At 50.7% G+C, this 17,051-nt stretch overlaps 1 protein-coding gene across 1 annotated transcript; it reads right to left on the bottom strand.

Annotated features, from left to right (window-relative positions):
- Positions 1–1,430: 1,430 nt before the first annotated feature.
- Positions 1,431–7,655, bottom strand: LOC119106988 (muscle-specific protein 20). Its single transcript, XM_037230336.1, has 5 exons — positions 7,587–7,655; positions 3,853–3,959; positions 3,262–3,366; positions 2,587–2,707; positions 1,431–1,948 (listed from the first exon to the last, which is right to left on the bottom strand). Exons 1-5 carry the CDS (start codon positions 7,593–7,595, stop codon positions 1,757–1,759), a joined length of 534 nt encoding a protein of 177 aa, XP_037086231.1. The 5' UTR covers positions 7,596–7,655; the 3' UTR covers positions 1,431–1,756.
- Between the last annotated feature and the right edge of the window lie 9,396 nt (positions 7,656–17,051).

The following is a 17,051-nucleotide window of genomic DNA, read 5'->3' as shown; positions in this document are numbered from 1 at the left end:
GTTTGACCGATGTCTATCGTCGTTTTCGTAGCTATGACATTTTGAAGGTAAAATGTTACAATGTTCCTAAAATATTCCTGTTTATGATTACGTATGGTGTCTGACATCTTGAAAATGTCAGCTGATGGACGATGGCCCACCATCGTGCCTGTACGTGAGGCCCCAACATTTCCTCCCCAGTGAGACTCTCTCGGCCCCGGCGACCGCCGGCGCTTGTGTGCACCAGTCACATGCCGGCTACCTGATAGCTCAGAGTCAGAGAGGAGGTTTCTCGTCATTTTTCGGGGCATGAGGCGGGGGGAGTGGACAGTCCGTAGCGACCCGCATCTGGAACTTCAGCCGACCGGCCAACGCATGCCCGTTTCACGCCCCGGTGCGTGCACCTCCTACCAGCCATGATCTCTCGTTAGAAGCAGTGTCTCCCATTTGACGACAATGAGGCAAGCATCACATATGATGCAAAAGCTCACTTGTAACTATGATAATATTTTTTAATGCAGAGGACTACTCTAGGTAGCATAAATTCGCCATCTAGCAAACATTTTCATCAGTACGTCATGTTCGATTACGTCACTGAGCGTTTTCATGAAGTCGGAGTTGCTGCCAGACTGGCCGTGTCCGAATTGCCACTGTAGCAATTGGGCTTATTCACTCCTAGCACTCAGACTCGTCGCAACGTGGCTTGTTCATTTATGCGTCTGAAAAAGGACCATAGTTATGTGCGCGTATTTTGGAACTTTCCCGTGCTGTGTTGGCGATTACTTACATTTGCGTTCTCGGTTACAGCGCTAGTCTTAATTTATTATATTTCCAGTGTCATGGCTTTTACAACTGGTAGACCTGACAAAATGCCGGTATTTTATACGAGAAACGCTGCTTGTGATTGATTATTGCATTTAGCAGGAAGTTGGTTGGTAGACAACTAGTGCTCGTTCATTCGTCAACCCGTGCTGGCATACTTCAGACACGAACAAGTCAATGATCATTTGGTGCATTACGTTGAACACAAAATGTCCATTGAGAAGGTAGAATTCGTGTTCCGCTTTTATGACGTCATGCGCCTCTGCTTGATTTCAAATTAGGCGGCGCGGAAAAGTCTGCACAACTTCGCGTGCGCCTATCTCAGTAACGAGAGGATGTCAAGTCCCACAAAGTGAAGAAGTGCAAAGTGAAGGGAGTGCTCCGGGAAATGGCCATTTCAATTCGAAACAACATACAAGTATGAAACAGTATAGAAGAAAACGAAATTTACTTTAAGGTTGTGTGGAAAAATCAAATGTGCCCGGCCCAGACCATCTTGAAACTATATGTTGACGCGTTTAGACCATCAAAGCAGAACAGGACGTGAGGCGTGGTTTTAGTGCACAAAGTCTTTGAAATGTCGTACACTGTTGTTTGCAGATCGCGCTGGCCGTCGAAATGTGCGTACGGCACCCACAAAGACGGCTAACGAGCAGTTCTCATTTTATTAAGGATACTTAGAGATTTCGCATAAGCAACGTGAACGATGCATAACATTCATTTAAAATGGTTGCTTCATGCTAAAAAAATTACGCATCGTGCACGATACTGAGCGTGACTGAGGGTGAAGAGCGGAGACGTGCTCTGAGTTCACCCTCGTGAAGCAGCATTCATTGTTGTAGCGATGCATAGCGTAAAATAGCGCGCGGCCGTAATTTGGGGGTTGGGACCAACTGCTGCCAGAGCCTTCTGACAGAGCGGCGAGAGTCCCAGGACAGAGTGCCGGCTAGCCCAGCTATTTTCCGATGATGATCCTGCGGGGCTTGCCGAAGCTCTGGCCGGCCTGCGTGGCGCCCTTGTTGAAGCCAGCCTGCATGCCGATGACGGTGTTGCCGGCAGCGATGGTCTCTTGGTTGAAGTGTCGCACGTTCTGCTGCGACGGCCGGGGTCCCATCAGCGGCCCCCGGAACGCCGGGTCCAGATGGGCCTGGCGGCAGACGGGGGCCGCTAACATGTGTGCGAGCATACGCACAGGCAGGAAGGAGGGAAGCAGAGCTGAAGCCTAGAGAGCTAGACCAACCTGTCCGCTCTATAGCTCAATAAGAGTACGGAACTGTTTGTGCCCCACACGCTTCTAGTCCAGTGCTATGGCGTATTTGTCCACTCCGCTGGTGTGCTGACGATCAGGCACGATGCTCCAACCAGCAGCTGACGAAATGCACGACAGCGACAGACCGTGGGCCTGGCTGGGAGTCACGGATCAGATTTACGCACGCGCCGCAATGTCTGCCTAACATGCCTCGCAGCGGCTCGCCTGGCACGCCGCGCAGGCTCGGTTGGCTGCTCTGTCTCTGCCTGTCGGTGCGCTGCTCCGGCAGCGGCTCGACTGGCACGTCGCAGCGGCTCGCCTGGCACGTCGTAGCGGCTCGGTTGGCACGCCGCGCAGGCTCGGTTGGCTGCTCTATCTCTGCCTGTCGGTGCGCTGCTCCGGCAGCGGCTCGACTGGCACGTCGCACCGGCTCGCCTGGCACGCCGCGCAGGCTCGGTTGGCTGCTCTGTCTCTGCTTGTCGGTGCGCTGCTCCGGCAGTGGCCGCCGGGGTCGGGCAGCCGCGACGCCTGCTCACCTGCCTGGCGATGGCCAGCACTGCCCGAGTCACCGACTCGATCTTCCTGTTCTGCAGCAGGTCGGAGCCCTCGAACAGGTCCACATCCGCGCAGCCGTATGCCTGCATGGCGTCCAGGAAGCTGGCGGTACACCGGGCGGCGTCAGCGCCGCAGAGCGGGCGTGGGACTGGGAGGAAAGAACTAGCGTGCCGGCGTGACGCACCGACGGGACGTGACGTGACGTGGCGTGACCGTAACCGTGACCGTGACCGTGACCGTGACCGTGACCGTGACCGTGACCGTGACCGCGACTGTGACGGTAACCACGACAGTCCGGTGGTGCTCGTGCAGGCATTGTGGTACCACGGTGCATTGCAGTCGTGATCCGAGTACTGGTGTCAAATATGTGAGCGTTCCAAAACCAGGGTTTATATTTTTGAGCTCACATGCGCTTAATCTTATCTTTACTGAGACTTCGTTACACAGCTCTGGAGTCAGAACTGCAGCCTAGACATCAGGCAATACGCACAGTCCACAATCCAATGCACTTCAGTCCAAGGCAGACAGTTCGTAGAAAGCCAGAGCAATCACAGAACAAAATGTCACGATTTTGTGGCTCACATGCTTCTAGTCTAGCGCTAAGACATGTTTGTCCACTATGCCGATATGCTAATGATCAGGCACAATTTTCAAACCTGTGGATGTTGTCCATGTGGTTGAATGAAGAGCCAGCGGTGCTTATCTTCTTGATGCAGCCAGGGGAGAGTTTATTCATCAACTTGCAGAGGGCCACTCCATCTCTGTCACAATGAAACTTGTGTGTAGCACATCATCCATTTTGTTATATCCGTTCAGGGTCGAATGACGCAAACTAAAAAAAAAACTAAAAACAAATATGATTCGCAGAGGTGCACGTGAATGCCAAAAGCACACCCGTGCTGCAAAGGCTACTCCCACATATGTATGTAATGGATCAATTATTCTGCATGGATTATTCAGTAGTTTGCTTTATGTTATCATTGTTTAAGAAAGATTTGCCGCACCACAAGATGCAGCAAATGCACGATGTTTAGGTGCCATTCAAGTAATCTTTCCAACTGATCACGTTCAGTTCCAACGTTGCATCACGTTTTGAGCTGTCTCAATTGTTTTTGCCACCTGTCCGCAGTTAACGATATAAAAGTCGGCTGCACGTGTCAATCACATACGCGGATGTAAGTCAAGCGTCCCCGAGCTGCGACAGAACGCCGCCAGGCGGCGGGGCGGGCCGCGCGGCCGTGCCGTGCCTGAGGTACTCGGCGTAGTCGGCGCCCTGTGGCCATCTCTCGCCGGTCACCGCCTCGATCCAGTGCTGCACTTCAGCCTCCTGAGCCCGATCACGACCACGGAAGAGCTGCCGGCACCAGACCTCGGTGTTAACGCCTGCGATCTGGTGTGTGCGGACGCTGTGCTGCATCTCACGCAGCCGGCAGGGGCTCACACACGGAATGGTACTTACAGGTGCCCTTCCGGAAGGGTACCCGCACCTTCGACCCCCTGAATAGGAATAGAGTGCTGTCAGAAAAGGGCCAGATACGGCAATGTGCGAACTCATCACACAATAACGTTGCCCCAAAACACCTTTGTCGATGATTATTCATGGTACAAAATGCTGATGCTTTGATTGTCGAAAATGGAAACCAGTAAAACATCAACGGTAATAGGTTTCCGTGGCCAGTTGCCAACGGCCATGTCATGTGAGCTAGCGTTAAAAAAGTTTGTGACGCCGTCAGCTTCAGACTGGGCTTAAGTATCTGATGACAAAGCTCTCCACTTCATTGCTGGAAATGTATCGTTCGTCCTTATTGGATCGTTCTCTTCGCGTCTTTTGCTCATTTAAGACAGCCGCCCAGACATCAACACCGGCAGTTGACTGGCGACGAGACTCCTGTTTGTTTTCCGATGTCCGCCAGCGGGACCGGCGCCGCCTGGTGGCGGGAGCCGGCGGCGGGAGCTGGCGGCCGGCCGCACGGCGCCGACTCACCGCTGAGAAGCGCGACCCAGATGTGCCGGGGGTCCGGCCGTCGAGGCCGCCGCCTTTAAGCCTGAGCATCGTGACTCAGACGCGGGTGTGACGTATGTGGGGCTCGCCTCAGCCGGCGGCAGAGCTGTGCGGCGGCCGTCTGGCCTCGCGTGAGGGGGACGGGGCAGGGGCAGGAAGTAGCCATTAGGGAACGGGGGCGGTCTCCTTGTTTTTTTTAGCAGGATAAATGATCCAGCAGCGACGGACACTTTCGTCCATCTTGAGATTTCTCCCACAGCCGAATGGAACTAAAAGGAGACCAATGGCGTAGTGATACATTGGGGCTCCTCATGAGCTCTTTCCGTTTCGTGAGTGCTTCCAATGTCGGCCATAGACTGGATAATGTGTCTTTTTATTGCGGAGAGGGGGGAGGCTCTCCGTAACAGAAGGCGTCATTGTAGGAGCAGTGCGCCTCTCATAAACTTGCGCGTCTGGAATTGAACTGCGAACATTTGAGTTACGCTAGATATTGCTAGATTTGCGTGGGCGTTTAAAAGTGAAAGGTAATGAAAACCCACCACCACCTAATGCCTCGCGCCAAAAATAATCCGCCTGGAGAGCAAAGATATTGACGCCATGTCCGAAACTAAAGGATTACACACGAGCACGAAATGCTCGTATATCATCACGCACCCGACTTGGATCACTGACACACGCTTGCTTGTAAGTAAATCCGCATCGTACTGAACATCTGAGCACATCGTACTAAACATCCTAAATAGTCCACAACCGTAGGCAGGAACATCATGCCACAGAGGATGGTGCGTTAAAGGATGTTAATATCTTAGCTATGGCCTTTGGTGAAGGAGACGGCGACTAGTGAAAGTTATCGCCCCATTCCTAGCGAAGCCGGCTCCGTTATCGGGTTTTACACGCCTGAGATCAACGTACGAAAGTACGCCGAGAACCAATGGGCGCTCTTTTATGAAGAGAGCACCTGTACCTCGGTCTTGTTCAGTACAAATACTACAGTGCAAGTGTTTCTACCAATTTAATATCAGTGACGATTATTGAAGGCTCGTGGTCCAGCTGTAATGGCGCGGAGCTAAAGTCACCGAAATTGCAGAGCTTTTTTCCGACTTGCTTTCATCACACGTTCGGAAGGTGGTCGATTTGATCCCCATAATGTTTTTCTCCAACATCTTCTAAAAGGCGCGGCAAAGCCGCGTCAAGCTTTGTATAGCTATAGGCAAGTTAATAACGGATATTGTGGTTTCAACAAATCACATGCACCTTGTAAGGTCAATGACCATGATGGCAGGTCAAAGTGAGTCCGCGTCTGTCAGCGAAAGTAGTTTCTAGGGCATCGTTCAATTTGACACCACAACGGAGTGTTCAACAATTCAAAACATCTCTGATAGATGTGCTAGACAATAAAACAATTGATTTAGGATTACCATCAATTGTCTTGACCTTGTGTCGGGTATGAAGATCAGAACGAAGTAAACATTAAACTGCTTTTTTCTAGAGAGCTTGGTTAAAGAGAAATTCATGATGATCATTTAAAATTTCTTCATGATATGGGCCATAAAAGACATCTTCCATGGTCTTCTTATAGGTCAGAGGAGGTCACTGGCCTCAAATGATCAAGATGGGCCTGTTTTTTAGGGGCATGATGCCTAGCGTAATCCTTAACGGTTGCCTGAATTCAAAAATAATAATAAAATCATTAATGTTTTTGATCACCTGGGCCTTGCTAGGGCTAAACAAGATCATTGGCCTGAAATTTGCGTCAGTGACATTTTGCTAAGACATGTATATAAGTTCAAATTAGTTGTATGAAAAGGTCTAAGGGCGCTTTAAGCACCAGTCTTGAGTTTTACCTTGTTCGACCCTATTTCATGAGAATATTATGACCTAAGAACCTGTAATTTTGACAAGTTCACATATGAATCAAAACGCCCTGTGAATTTGGTGCCTCCAGCCTTTTGATTTTTGGGAGTCTTAGGTGGTCAAATTAACTTCCGAGTGTGTGGTACTCAACTGGACATCCGATCGAGTAGTAAATTCCAAGAGCTACATCAAGGCGAGGTATTTGTTTTGCATCAATATTTTGGTGGTGAATGGTTATTGCCATTACACATTCCTTTAAACCACCTTTTGTTCTCGTGCGGGAAAAGTTGCAGGGGCTCAGGATACGCACATGCAAACCAACACGGAATCTGCACCGCGACACAGTTAACTTCTTTGCACAAAATTCAATATACCGATCTGCTAAGGAGTTTACTATCCAACAACGATTGGATTCAAACAATAGGTGTTTCTATGTTTTTCGTTTTCCCGCATACCGTTGTAGGCCCAATGTTTAAGCTTAATTTACCTGAATACTGCCCCTGGTAAAGAATGCTTCCTAACTCGCGACCACAGTCGGTCTTTTGATGGCGGAGTGCTTGTCTCATGCCCCTTCGTGATCCGGGTCCTTTCCTCGAACTTTGGTAGTTGCTCGATGGATTCGTTTCATAACCCTTACCAGCTGTATAGTTAACTTATGACTTGAAATGTCGATGTAAAATTGTTTTTACGTGGTACTTGAATTATCTGTTTAAATACATATTGCGCTGTAATTAACTGAATATTTCAATTAAGTTGTAGCTCAACCAAGGCTTTCCGCGCTGATGATGGATTTAGTCGAGTCATAAAAGCCTCATCGCCCAGTTACTTTTACAATTTAAACTTTCGTAAACTCTTCCCTTGCGGACTTTTAAAAAGCAACGCACGTTCTTGCGTCTTCTGCAAAACGTAGAAGATTTCCGTTTCTATTAACCAGAAGAGGATTGGAGCCAGTTATTTTTCCATAAATCCCACAAAAACGCTTTCTTGTTGACTCCCGTCTTACTCTACTCATCGCAACCATTCAGCGCAATAACAACACAGTGTCAATAAGTACGCTGGGGATGGACCGTAACAAAACAACAGTCAAGAACAAACTCCCCCTTTCAACCCCCGTCGTGCACTCACCCAGGGCATCTTGACCTTCCTTCGGAGGTAGTGTTCCGGCTCGCGAACTTCCAGACTGACTGCGCCGGGGTCCGCTGCCGGCGGTCGAGTGCTGCTGTCGGTCTATTTCGGGCCTCGGCTCGGTATCGACACCTTCACATCACCCCCCAGCCGACATAACACCCCAGCCAGTGCTCGTCTGTGCTTGGTGGTGTGCCAGTCAAGGGCATACGAGCCGAGTAACTGCTTCGGCTGCAGGTATCACCGTTGCGTGGCAGCTGCACTGACGCCGCTGCTGACTGTCGAGGTGTCCGCCGCACACTAGCATCTGCTTGTGTCACTACGCTGTCACCTCGCATGCCACCCGCCTGCAAACAAGTCGAGATTGGTCGGCTGTCGTTGAAGATGACCCGTCTTCTTTTCAACTTAGTTCATATTGAATTGAATGTGGGACTTTGGTCGGCGGCAATGCGATGCGATCGGCACAGAACTGAGTATTGAATAGAAGCCCAAGGGCTAACCAACTATATTTAAGCAAAAGTGGTCAATGGTGTGGGCATTGTGGGTTCAGATTTGTTGTGCTTACAGTTATCACCCTTTATTATACCTGAAGATGCCGCTTAAACGATATTTATTAACTAGTACACATTAGTGAGATGTCGAGCCCTCATTATCAAGCTCTCCTGCCCACGGGGACAGTTTGGAACGTCGATTTTTAACGTTTGCTTGGTAACGTCGCTTTATAAGTACTTCCTTGTATATTGCTTATTGCATATTCCATAATCCATGCGGCGGATTCGTGAGCGTGTTTTCTAGAAATGGCGGTAGTCACTTGGGTCTCAGTCAATGTTCTGCAAGGTACGATGACGCAATCAAAGTATGACGCATTGAGGGGTAAATTTACTACACATAGATTTGGAACGTACAAAACATTCATTTTCACTTAAAAGGGTACCAGTATACTACAGTACCCATTTACAAGTGAGTTTGTCTGAACAGATCTAATGCTTGTTTCAATATCTTCAAATGTGAAACATTCCTTGTACTGAACACGCTGGAGGCGCACGTTTACACAAGGCGTAAAAACCATTCGGTGAACGCATGATAGCCTGACAGGGGTAGGAGAAGTATTGTGCAACAAATAGCAACTTTTAATTAAACATTTTATTGACAGCAAAATGCAACACAAATCCCAGGATATTACAAGTGTTGCACATACGTGATCTTCGTCCAATAATGGGCACTCAAACGTCATCTTGGAGCTTGGCGTGAGCATGACATTGCTCAAGCTATGGAGGTCTCGCAATAGTACTCTGCAAATCTTTGCAACGAATCCTGTCGCCGCAAACAAGTTCCATCCTAATGCTCGCTACAGACATTCAAAACAAAAAGAAAAATGGCTCAGTAGTGTTTTGATCAGCACTCAGCATGGTAACGTATATTGGGCGGCAATGTCTGAGAGCCTGAATAATTGCGATGCTCGCGATGCTCGTGTCATGCTCTTCAAGTGCCCTGTTGTTCAACCTTTTACTATGAAAAACCCTGGAGCCATCAGGACCTTAAATGGACTGTTCCTATTTTTGGTTTTATGTTAAAAACACTCTTGTGAAACCTCAGAAAACTTGATAATAATGAGCCTAATAATGCCTCTGGGCAGTGCCAATACTTTACCATCAAGATACAGCGAGAACATTTATTAGGAGTATTTCCATGTCCAATTATCATGCGAATATCATACGAATGAGTTGCCTGACAAAACATACATATATAACAATGATAGTGCTTTTTGCACTATCATTGTTAAATGAGGACCAGACAGAGATCTAAATTGCCACCATGTCTGAATGCGTGAGAACTAGGATCAGCAGGCGAGATGCGTATTGAATGTCGGCAGGTCTATCAAATAGCCGGTAAATTTTACCCTGAAAGCGTTCTTGTTTCATCATCACTTGTGTAACAGCGAATTAGGTCGCAGATAAATGATGATAAAGCTTGGTTCCCAGTAACAAGTTAACAGTTATTTTGATAAGGCTTACAACAAGCGATGGGCTAAATCTTATTTCAAACAGTTTTTGTGTATTTCATGGTTGCACCAAACAAAGAACTTGTCCATTGGGCAGAAATCTATGACATTGCTGAGATAATGCTAGAGTGAAAAGGGTTATTATGTTCCTACATGATTCCTACATGCTACGTGGTGACAAAAAAGCAAACATGAAACTGATGACAGTGCGCTCAGGTATCTGTGTATCAGCAGTTCAGAGAAAATGCATGCATTTCTTTACCCCAGGTTTCCATTTTTGCTCACATGCATCGAGAAGGCTCGGAAGGTGTTGGAGGGGGTGGGGACTCAAGTCAACATTGGGGGTTTGGCACCCCTGAAAGCATTAAGAGTAATAGCCCTGGGCACTTGTACTTAAGGGAGATTCAAGGATGTTTGTAAATACTTCAACAAGTTGTACATGTAGAGGGCCGAGATGGGTTCCACATAGAAAGCAGGCGAGGTTATTAAACGGCCCTATAAGCTGTTAAGAGTTGCCGTCTGACGCCCCGGTCATTGAACTAATCAAAAAGTTACCGCGACGACGAAAGTGCGCTGAAATGTGCTCAAGGACTCAAATTATCCATAGATCACAATGATAGCTCTGAAATAGCGTGAGAAGCCAGCACCATTTCCAGGGATTCCACATCACAGAGAACCTTCTGATAGAACAAATCTTCTGTTGATCGTTGAAAAGGTCCTCAGAACACAAAAAGAACAATTGAAAATAATATCGTAACGGTGATTAACATCGATAATTAATCTAAATTTTGCATCTTATTGTTGCCGTCGGCAAAACTCTCTTGATGTCGCCGAAGACCCCAAAATAGGAAAATTTGGATGAGGCGGTTGAGAAATATTGCCTTAACATTTCACATCTTGGCGAAATTACCCCGTTGTAGGTTTTCACAGACCGACCCTCTCGAATGCCAAGCAACAGAGAAGATCATACAGTTTATGCATCCTCTTGGGATTTTGGGAATAGGCTGGACGAAATCTTCGTTATTTTATTGCTTGCGTCACTACTGTCATTGTTACATTAACGTCTATCCCCAACACCGTTCACCTATTATTTCCATTCGTCGTACGCTGCTACGTCCGCGTGCCAGCGCTCTTGAAGCTTGCGGTCGAAAATCAAAGCTATAGTTTAAGCTCCTGACAACAGAGGTCCAGAAAGCGCTCACCCAGCATCGCGCCTTAATCCATTGCCCATCCGAGCATCGCACATCGGTGATGCACTGCCCTGGTGATGACAGCTGAACGTGGGCTCCTTCCGATCGGCCTGCGCGGGTGACCCGTGCTATGGTATGGTGAAAGATAAGGTCCATCAGTAAGAGTTCCCAGCGGGCCAAGCGGCGCCTGTGCTCACCGAGCCGGCTGGCTCGCGTCCAGGCAGTATACGGATCCAGTGCATCACCCGCGAGCCGGGCTCGGCTCGGCTTGGCTCTCGTGGAGTCAGCCAAGTTCTGTTTGAGGCTTCATGAAGCCGCATAGGCAGGTGTTTTGATTAGTTCCAAAGATGGTGAGGGCGCGCTGCTAATGTGAAGCCAATGGGAAGTACAAAAAACTGAAGAAGTCCAGACATAGCCACCGGATCTGGGCCCAATTTGGAGCACGCATAGATGTGACTGTGTCCGTTTCACCACATTGAATTCATTTCCATTGTCTGTTGCATGTCACGAAATAGTTCATAATGACCTGAAGTGTCGCAAAGAGCTCAGTACCTCACACTTAATCATTGACCTAACAGATCCACAACATGCAGGATGTAGCCTACTTTGAACCACTTAACAGTTTCCTCAGCCTTGAGTTTCTCTTGCGGTCTCGAATTTCTCCAGCAGCGGAAGCAACGCACACTTATGAAATCCCAATCATAACGGCTTTGCAATTTACGGTCTATGGATTTAGGGCGGGTTTTAAATTGTTATTGTTTGTGATGCTCAGGACAAATGATTGGGTGTCAGAGCACTACATGCTTCACAGCAGGGGTCTTAACACTGGAGACAGCTGTGCTCTCTCAGTCCCCACCGCACCCGCTGGGTGGTTCAAAACCTTGCTAAAACAGTCGCCCATTGACCGGGAATTTCACCACAGCCTTGCAACGTCTCGCCCGTGTGAGCGGAGCCCAGAGATGGCTGTGTCAGCGGCTACAAAGGTCGCGGCGCGATGCGAAGCGATCCCTAGCTCACGAGGTGTGAACTATGGGTCTAACTACGGGGCGGTGGTAATCACCCGGACGCCATCCATCTTCACTACGGCGCACTGCTGTCCTAACTAACGGCCTCGACGGCGTGTCAGAGCCGGCGGTATTGGGAGGCTCTCAGTGCGCTGGAGCCAAACTTTGCCGGAGGAGGCGGCACGTGTCGCCGCGGCCCGCGCTGTTCGTCACACGCCGAGCAGGCGGCCACGCGCAGGGCTAGAGGGGATCCGGCCAGGCCGAGGTCGAGGAGGGCGGCGGTGCTGGAACGGGCAGTAGGACGCCCAAGAGGTACGCGTGCGAAAGCTGTTTCGCTTTTGGCTTGCGCTGAGTACATTGTGACTGAATGTTTGGAGAGTGTTCCAAGCGATGTTGTTGTTTACATCGAACTGTCCCGGTTAAATGCAGATTGCTGCTCTTGTCTTCGTCGAGGTAATGTAAACAAAACATAATTTAAACAGCTGAGACAATGCAAACAACTAACTACTCGCAAAAATACCCCACTTGCTCGTTTGTTCATTTTCCCATTAAAAACGCACTACAGCCAATGGGTTATGTCAAATCAAAATCTCATCCTCTGTAGGGAGGTCTGAGGGTGACCACTGTCTGCTGAGTCGAAAGGCCCAAGCGCCACGTGAAGCGCTAGTGTTCAAGTGAGCGGCTGGCAGGCAAGCTGCGCCGTTTTAGGGCTTCAGCCTAACCAGGGGGTGTCCCAGGCCACGTCCGCGTACTACGGCTTCAAACTGGGTCGTAGTCACCTTCATCCCCACACTCGTCGCCCGCCGCGACGCACGGCGGGCACTGTCAAAGTATTTTTCTTTTTTGCGGATGTTTTTAGTAGCGCTCTTTTCTTGACTGACATCTAAGACTTCAATCTGGGCCAGACCACTCACCCCGACAATTTGCCATCACGATGTGGTCCTTATCCGTGGCTTTTTGAGCTTCGCCATTATTTCCAACCCTTTCTACGGAGTAATGTTGAATCAACGATATAGTGAGATTCTGAAAAATGTGCATTTTGTCTATCTTTTTAAGACAGTTGGTACAACCGTCATAGACGGCCAACGCGTCGGCTCCTCAGGTGAAGCTTGACATTGCGGGCGATGGAAAGAGCATCAGACGGAAGATCGCTGACGTGTGCCGGCGCAGAAGTTGACAGTCCCTGACTTCCTCTGACCGTCTGTGAGGTCGGTGACTGTCGTTCGCGTGCCGTTGCCGTCTTTGGACGCGGCTATCGCCATTGAAATCGAGGAGCCGTAGAGCTGGCTGCCGTCGATAGTGCCCCGGACGGGTCGTGACCTGGCGTTCATGTCCCCAGACTCGGGTTTCTGAAGTCAGGCTTCCGAAAGGTCAGGCTTCTGTCAATCATGGGAGCCAAACTCTACGCAGCCCTAGTTTCAATCACTGTCGATTTTCCAATCTGACTTGTGATTTTGAGGACATCACTAAGCACAGATTCTGATTCATGCACCAAAGTGCAAATTTCCGCATCAATTCTCATTTCATTCTCGCTTAACCAGTCTAAAGATTCTGTGAGTCCGGTCTCTCACGCATCATATCTGTAAGCTGCTTTTAACGGTCACAAACAGGCAGTTGTGTCTTCAGTGATGTCCCGTGGTTTTGCAGATGAACACGATCAGTGACGTCCCATAACTGTGCAGCCGATTATCATCAGTGATGTCCCGGGACTGTGCAGCTGATCGCTGTCAGTGACGTCCCATAACTGTGCAGCCGGTTACCATCAGTGACGCCCCGGACTGTGCACCCTACCACCGCCAGTGACGCCCCTCAGCTCGGCAGCCGAGACCCGACGGTGGTATTCCGTGACCAGCTGCAGCGTCCGGCAACCTCGGCTGCGGCGGCTCGTGACCGCTGGCGTGTCGACCGCGAGCTCCTGAGCCGACGGGCGCGGGGTGCTGACATCACGTGGCAGTTGGCGGCCGCCTCAGACCGCCTGATATGGTGGTGGCTGACCCCGTAAGCGGCCTAGCGCGGGCTCAGCCGTCTCAGGGGAACGTAATCCGACCCGTTCCCGTTCCGGTGCGTGGACTACCATCCTCTCTCCGACACTGACGGCGTGTTCGTGAAGGGAAGCGTCTACTGCCCGATCATTTGCAGCATCGACCTATACGCGATATGTTGACCGAGAGCTTGGAGGAACTGTCTTTCTAAACAGTCTTGCTTTAGTTGAGCGTGTAGAAAATCGTGGAGCGCCTCCTAGAATCGCATGGCGCCTGCTTGCAATAGAGGCTGTATTAAGATGCACTTCTTATCTATCGTTACATTAAACATCACAGGGCTGGCTTTGTTTGCAGTGCAAGTCTTCTAGAAGATTTTCATTAATCATTAATGAAGTTCACGCTCATAAGACCTGGCTACCGAGGCGTATTAAGAATTAAATCTGAATTTAATAAAGAATTAAAATCTGAGGGAGCATGATGAAAAAGATTGGAAAGCCCGATCTTGAAAACATTGTAACCATAACCGTATATAGATTATAAGCAGCGTATGTTATGCGAGGTAGCCTATTTCAATTCAAATGAGCTGAACGTGGTGTCGTTGTCTTTGCCGCTGGTTCGCAATGACCTTATACAGATGAGCCTGTGGCCAGCATGGCAGTTGTGTTATGAGCAAGAGTGTTGGAACGTCCCAAGAATTTGGAGCGCCAAGCCCCGTTTTGAAGTTGATTCTTCCCACGCAGGGCCAGAGGGTCAACGTCAAGCTTTCACATAACGGAAGGCTTTCGCCGCGTCCCCACCCTTACGCAGCTACTGCAGCTATGGCGTTGAAGAATGTGTGTCGCATTGTGTCCCAGTCAGTCACAGCGTTGAGACAATGCTGCGTGACATCGCGTTCCATGTAACGAAAATCGCTAAACCCCTATCGTCTACACGGCGCACAGCTCCTCGACGACACGCTTCTATCGGTCTTGCCGGCGCCATCTGATCGTCTCGAGCTTTCAACCCTAGCGTCCCAGGCGGCCCCCTGGGCCGTTATCCGCAGACCGACGTCATCTATATCACGTTTGTTCAGCCCCACGCGGCTCTCGCCCAAACCGGCCCGGCCTTTCTCGCCGTCCCCAAATCGGAGCCGACGACCTGCGTCTATCGCCGGTCGACGGCGGCGTTTTTCTTCGCGCCGCTCCCCGGCCGCTCCCTATCGTCGCGAGTCGCTCCCGGGAGACTGATCAGGGCCAGTGACCGCCCCCCTCTCCCCCCCCCCACCCGACCCCGTCCCGATCAATCGGTATGGCTATCAATGGGGGCGGCGGCCCGGCCCCGGTCGCCCAATGATGCATGACCGCACGGTTCAGCCCTCTGCCTCGTCCCCGCAGTCGGCGGCGGCCGAATGAGAGCAGGCGTCTGGCGGCAGCCCTTCTGCTGGTGGCCCTGCCACGGCTCCCGCCCAGCGACTTCACGGCGATGATTGGCTGTTGTCTCCCGTCTGCTGGTTACCGTCTGGATATTTCGTTGTTGCGGTGCCGATTCTGTTCGGACTCTGTTTTTGGGATTTCCGTGTTTTGGGGCCGTCTGGTGGTATTTGTTTGGGGATTTCTGTGTTGTGGTGCCCATCCCTTTGGACTACCGTTTGAAGGCCCCTGTGTTTTGGTGCCGTCTGGTGGTTTTCGTTTGGGGATTTCTGTGTTGTGGTGCCCATCCGTTTGAGCGAGCGTTTGAAGGCTTCTGTGTTTTGGTGCCGTCTGGTGGATTTCGTTTGGGGATTTCTGCGTCGTGGTGTCCATCTGCTTGGGCTCCCGTTGGACGGTGCTGCCGTCTTAGTGCGGTCTGGTGGTGACCGTTTGGTGGAGGCCATTTGGTGGTCCCTGCGTGTAGTTCTCGTTTCGTCGAGCCCGTCAGGTGACTTCGGTCTGGTGTCCCCAATATTCTGTTTCCGGTCTGCTGGCTCCTTTAGCTATTTCTGATCGTGGGTGTTTATCTGTGGGTTACCCCTTGCTGGCCTCCACCCGACCACTCAGATCTAGAGCTGGCGTCTGGTGTCCTCCGTCTGGGGGCCTTTGCCATATGCTCTGTGTATAACTTTCCTCGCCTGCCGTGTTCCGTTTTATGAATTCCGTCAGGCGAATTCTGTCAGGTGGTTCCCCTCTGGTGGCTTATGTAGGGTGGATCCCCTCTGGTGGCTTATGTCGGGTAGTTCCCCCTCTGGTGGCTTATGTAGGGTGGTTCCCCTCTGGTGGCTTGTCAGGTGGTTCCCGCCAGGTGGCTTATGTCGGGTGGTTCCCCTCTGGTGGCTTATGTCGGGTGGTTCCCGCCGGGTGGTTCCTCATAGGTGGCTTCTGTCGGGTTTTCTATCGATAATTTCTGTCAGGTGGTTACTGTCGGGATAGTCTCTTTCGGGGATTTTTATCGGATGGTTTCTGTAGGGATGGTTCCTGTCGGGGGGGTTTCTGGCGGGCAGTTTCTGTCCTTGGTTCGTGTCCAGCGACTCCCGTCTGGTAGTTTTCCTCTAATGGTCCCCGTCTGCTGACTCCCGTCGTTGGCTGCCGTCTGCTGGCTCCCGTCGTTGACCGCCGTCAAGTGACTTATGCCTGCCAGCTCCCGTCTGACAGCTCCCGTCCGGTGCGCGCTCTGCTGGCTCCCGTCGTTAACTGCCGTCAAGTGACTATGCCTGCCAGTTTCCGTCTGGCAGCTCCCGTCCGGTGTGCGCTCTGCTGGCTCCCGTCGTTGACCGCCGTCAAGCGACCCACGCCTACTTGTTCCCGTTTGACAGCTCCCGTCTGACAGCTCCCATCCGGTGCGCTGTCTGCTGGTTCCTGTCTGGTGCCTCCCGTCTGGGGCAGCCCTGCCCGGGTGCTTCGGCCGGAGTCGGGGCCCAACTGGCGCCCACCGGCTGTTCCGGTACATTGACCGCCGCCGGGGAGACGGCGACGGCGGCCTCATGCCGACAGCCCTGGCTGGCCGAACACAGCAGCCAGATCGGCACCAGGAATTGGAAATGAGCCTTGATGGAACCATTCGGCTGCATGGAAATCTCTGTGGTAGTTTTGGAAGACCGCTGGCTTATTCTGCCGGGTCGGGCTGGGAATATATTAAACATAACAAGCCTCGAGGAGCCGCGTTATTCGTGCCTTGCGTCGTCAGGCCCGTATAGCTCCACCTCCAGCGAGGATGTAACTTTTCTCGTGTGCTTCAGGTCTTAAACAGCCAAAAACTGTGTGGAGCAGACAGCACTCTTAGAACTCCTAAAAAGCACACATCAAAGGAGCACAGGATCTTGCCAAAACAAAACG

The sequence above is a fragment of the Pollicipes pollicipes genome, unplaced genomic scaffold (genome assembly GCF_011947565.3).
Source record: "Pollicipes pollicipes isolate AB1234 unplaced genomic scaffold, Ppol_2.1 Scaffold_2555;HRSCAF=2994_pilon_pilon_pilon, whole genome shotgun sequence".
In the NCBI taxonomy this organism is placed as follows: domain Eukaryota; kingdom Metazoa; phylum Arthropoda; class Thecostraca; order Pollicipedomorpha; family Pollicipedidae; genus Pollicipes; species Pollicipes pollicipes.
Note: the sequence above shows the minus strand (reverse complement) of the source record. Positions and strands in the feature narration are given on the sequence as shown.